The 3,331-nt window shown below is 40.9% G+C and overlaps 1 protein-coding gene across 20 annotated transcripts in view; it reads left to right on the top strand.

Moving 5' to 3' along the window:
• Nucleotides 1-3,331, top strand: part of map7d3 (MAP7 domain containing 3) — a 28,485-nt gene that overhangs the window by 5,615 nt on the left and 19,539 nt on the right. For 19 of the 20 annotated variants that reach the window (XR_004333811.1, XM_032527824.1, XM_032527828.1 and 16 more), the window contains exons 2-4: nucleotides 2,358-2,462; nucleotides 2,777-2,857; nucleotides 2,965-3,128. Coding sequence is in view for 19 of the 20 variants with exons in the window: in XM_032527828.1 (XP_032383719.1) it covers nucleotides 2,358-2,462; nucleotides 2,777-2,857; nucleotides 2,965-3,128 (350 nt within the window). In the remaining variant the exon portion in view is untranslated. The remainder of the gene's footprint in view (nucleotides 1-2,357; nucleotides 2,463-2,776; nucleotides 2,858-2,964; nucleotides 3,129-3,331) is intronic. The other variant, XM_032527814.1, reaches the window with a different exon arrangement.

Below are 3,331 nucleotides of genomic sequence, written 5' to 3'. Positions count from 1 at the left end.
GCAGGCTGGGGGAACGCATATTAATGGTTTAAAAAAACCTCAAAGTGAAATTTTCATGCCATGGGATCTTTTAACAATATCCAACACTAGTAGCAACACGTACTTAAACAATTAAATATCTAGCTCTGATAATGCCATTGATCAGCCTGTTGTATGATTAGTGCCTAGTTAAATTACAAGAGGTGTTGTCCCTTTAACTTATTGAAGCGTTTAACCAAGTCTGTTGATGGCAGTAGCAATTATATGTTTCAATGTGTTCAAATCTCCATAGTGATGGAGTGATGAGAGACAGCGCCTCTGATTGGCTTTTTTAACAGCTCCTTTGCTTTTCTGTGTTTACTTCCCTCTAAAGACCAGAGAAAACAGAATGAAGTCCAAAGCCTGCCATGTCATGTAAGAAGGTGTTTTGGGTTCTCAACTACATTGTTTATGGTATTTTGAGCAAGTTAATACTGTTTAAGGTTGTCCCTTGATAGATTTTATCCTAAATCTACCGATAATGGATTATTATGTCTGCATCATGATATTCACAAGGTGTTACCGTTGATATACTATAAATCAGTTTTCTCAATTTAGCTATGAATCCTCTCATTTCAGAGTCCACACACCTACCCTGATACAGACCTAAGCATGGTTGAGAAGCTCTTCATCCTGAGCTGCAGTGTGTATCACTTAGCAACAGTTCCCCTGTTACACAGGGTGCTTGGCATCTATTTATTTAATCTTTTTTGCCTTTTATAGAAAGGTGGAGAGAAACAGGAGAGGTTGGGGAAAAGAATAAAATATTATTATGGGCTAGATTCAAAGCCAGGACACATCAGTTACTTCATGGTCTGCACTACTGATCCCTGAGCCATCAATATACATTATCTTTTTTCTGTTAAATGGGTTTTTCCTCTGGGTTTTTGATTCATTCATTTCCTAAAATTAGATGGCTTTCGCCTCTGAATATAGATTAGCTCTTTTAGCCCACAGTGTCCTGTCAGCTTTTCCTGTCTATTCTCTTGAGTAAAAGAGAATGTTTGTGTTGCCAGACGGTTAATAGCAATTTCATCAGTGCCCCAACATACATATGCTAACCTGTACTGTATGCTAAACATACAGAATGATTAATTTCTTTCATGCACCATATGTCTGAGATCAGTGCACTTCCACTTAGCATTAGCTGCGGACTTCGACCCTCATAAGCTTCTTTGACTGGAGAGCATTGATGCTGCTGCAGAATAAAGATAGTGCATGATTACCTGTCAGCTGCTTTGTCCAGCTGCTGGTTCAGCTACTTTGTCACGTTTGTTATTTTTTCTCTTGTCTGCACTCATAAATCTTCCTTTGGCTCAATAGCGCAAACAAAGCATACTCAAAAGTGAACAATTGTTATCTCTCAATTTGTCTGTGTTACTTTATGTAAGAAAGACTCTTTGTCACCTCTGCTTTCCAGAGAGTAAGGTAGTAGAGTGTATTTCCATACAAATAGAACATGCACGCCATGTTGTACTCTGTGAAACCATGATCAGTGCCTGTGGTGGGCACAGCATAAAAATGTAATCAATTGGCAGCCGTAGTATTAATATATGCAAATAGCAATTATTATTTTTTATGGTAAGGGAAACAGTATGGTTTTATGTTTATATGTTTGTGTTGGAGACCGTGAGAAGTGTTCGTCAGTAACGTGAATATCACATGACTGACCATCGTTTTGCCTCTTGGTCAGCTGCTCTGTAATGCTCAATACACACCGACACAAGGACAGAGACCGAAGAACGAGCTGATACAAGGGCGCATTAAGCTTGATCGTGTCCTCGCTGTTTCCTTCCTGCCCCCGTATCTCCTAAGAATAATTTTCCTGTTAATTTTTCCTGTACTATTGACCCCTTGTAGGTACTGCCACTATCTTTTACCGTAAGCACAGGATGACTTGAAATTTCTCCTATATTTTATTTTTTATTATATATTATTATGAATTTGTTTTATGGAGTAGTTTCACATCCCTGGGCATATAAGCGGAATACCAGGAAGCTCACAAGGGTTTGATTCCAGATATGTTTCACAGCAACCCAGTCCTCCGAGCAGTGTACGGCTGGCTACAGGGTTGACTATGAGTGGGGGGTTATGTTAGATGACTGAATAGCTGGATTGTTCTGCAACTTGAAATCCGTTGGATCTCTCTAGAACTAGCATTCCTTGAAAACAAAAGCACAGAGAAAATTGGCTGATTTAAACTTGATATGTTTGGAGTACCCAATGCAATTGTAATACCTAGATATGATTTGATATTCCTGCTTTGTCAGACGTGACATGATGCGAGTATAGTTCTCTGTGTGTAAACTGTGGGTGTCTGTGTGTTTTCCTGTATACAGCTGCAGCTGCACAGGCACAAGCCGAGGAGCGGCGCAGCCTGGCAGGAAACAGCCCAGGACCTACAACCAACGCACCAGCTAAACCTCAGGGGGGGAGTAGGCCAGGTAAATGACACCACACCTTGACACAGAAAAAGATTAGTTCCCAGAGCTACTGCCCCGTCACCACTCTATTGTATTCCACCACCATTAGATGCAACACAATACACTTCCACCACCCTGTCGGTGTAGCTTACCGCAGGTAAACCTTAGTCATCATCTTATTACTGCAATAGTTGACAAATCTCATTAATGACCGTCACATGTACTCATCAGCCTGCCTGATGCAGAACTTTTATAATCCCCCCTTCATTCTCTGAATATGCATTGCTGCATATGTTTTACATTTTAACCACATATACACATGTATGTGTATGCAGTCATTGACGGTGCCGCACTTAGAATAGACGACCGGCTGCGAGTGGCAAAAGAGAGACGAGAGGAGGCAGAGAGACAACAGGGTAAGAGGGCGATCCCAGTTTCTGTGTGAACTTATTCTAGCCTAAGGCAACATACTAATAAGTGACTTTGTTTCCTGCCTGCATGCACATGCTCTATGCGCGGTCAGTTTTGAGAGACTCTCAGATCATGGAGCGGGAGCGCAAGGCCAAGATGCAAGTGGAGCGTCAGATGGAGGAGCGTCAGAAAAAGGTTGATGAACAGCGAAGAAAGGAGGAGCAGAAACGATTGGCTGTGGAGGAGAAGAGGAAGCAGAAACAGGAAGAGGAAAAGGTAGAGGCAGCACGGGTGAAATCTTGAGCCTCAGAGCAGTTCTTGTTCTTCCTCTGTTGAATTTTCTCTTGTGACAAAAATTATTGAATTTACATAGAAACACAGACACATGACTATTTACATTGTAGATTCTTAGTGAAGGCATCAAAACTATGAATATGGAATTATGTACTTAACAAAAAAGTGTGAAATAACTGAAAACA

This window comes from Etheostoma spectabile, chromosome 10 (genome assembly GCF_008692095.1).
Source record: "Etheostoma spectabile isolate EspeVRDwgs_2016 chromosome 10, UIUC_Espe_1.0, whole genome shotgun sequence".
Taxonomy (NCBI): Eukaryota; Metazoa; Chordata; class Actinopteri; order Perciformes; family Percidae; genus Etheostoma; species Etheostoma spectabile.
Note: the sequence above shows the minus strand (reverse complement) of the source record. Positions and strands in the feature narration are given on the sequence as shown.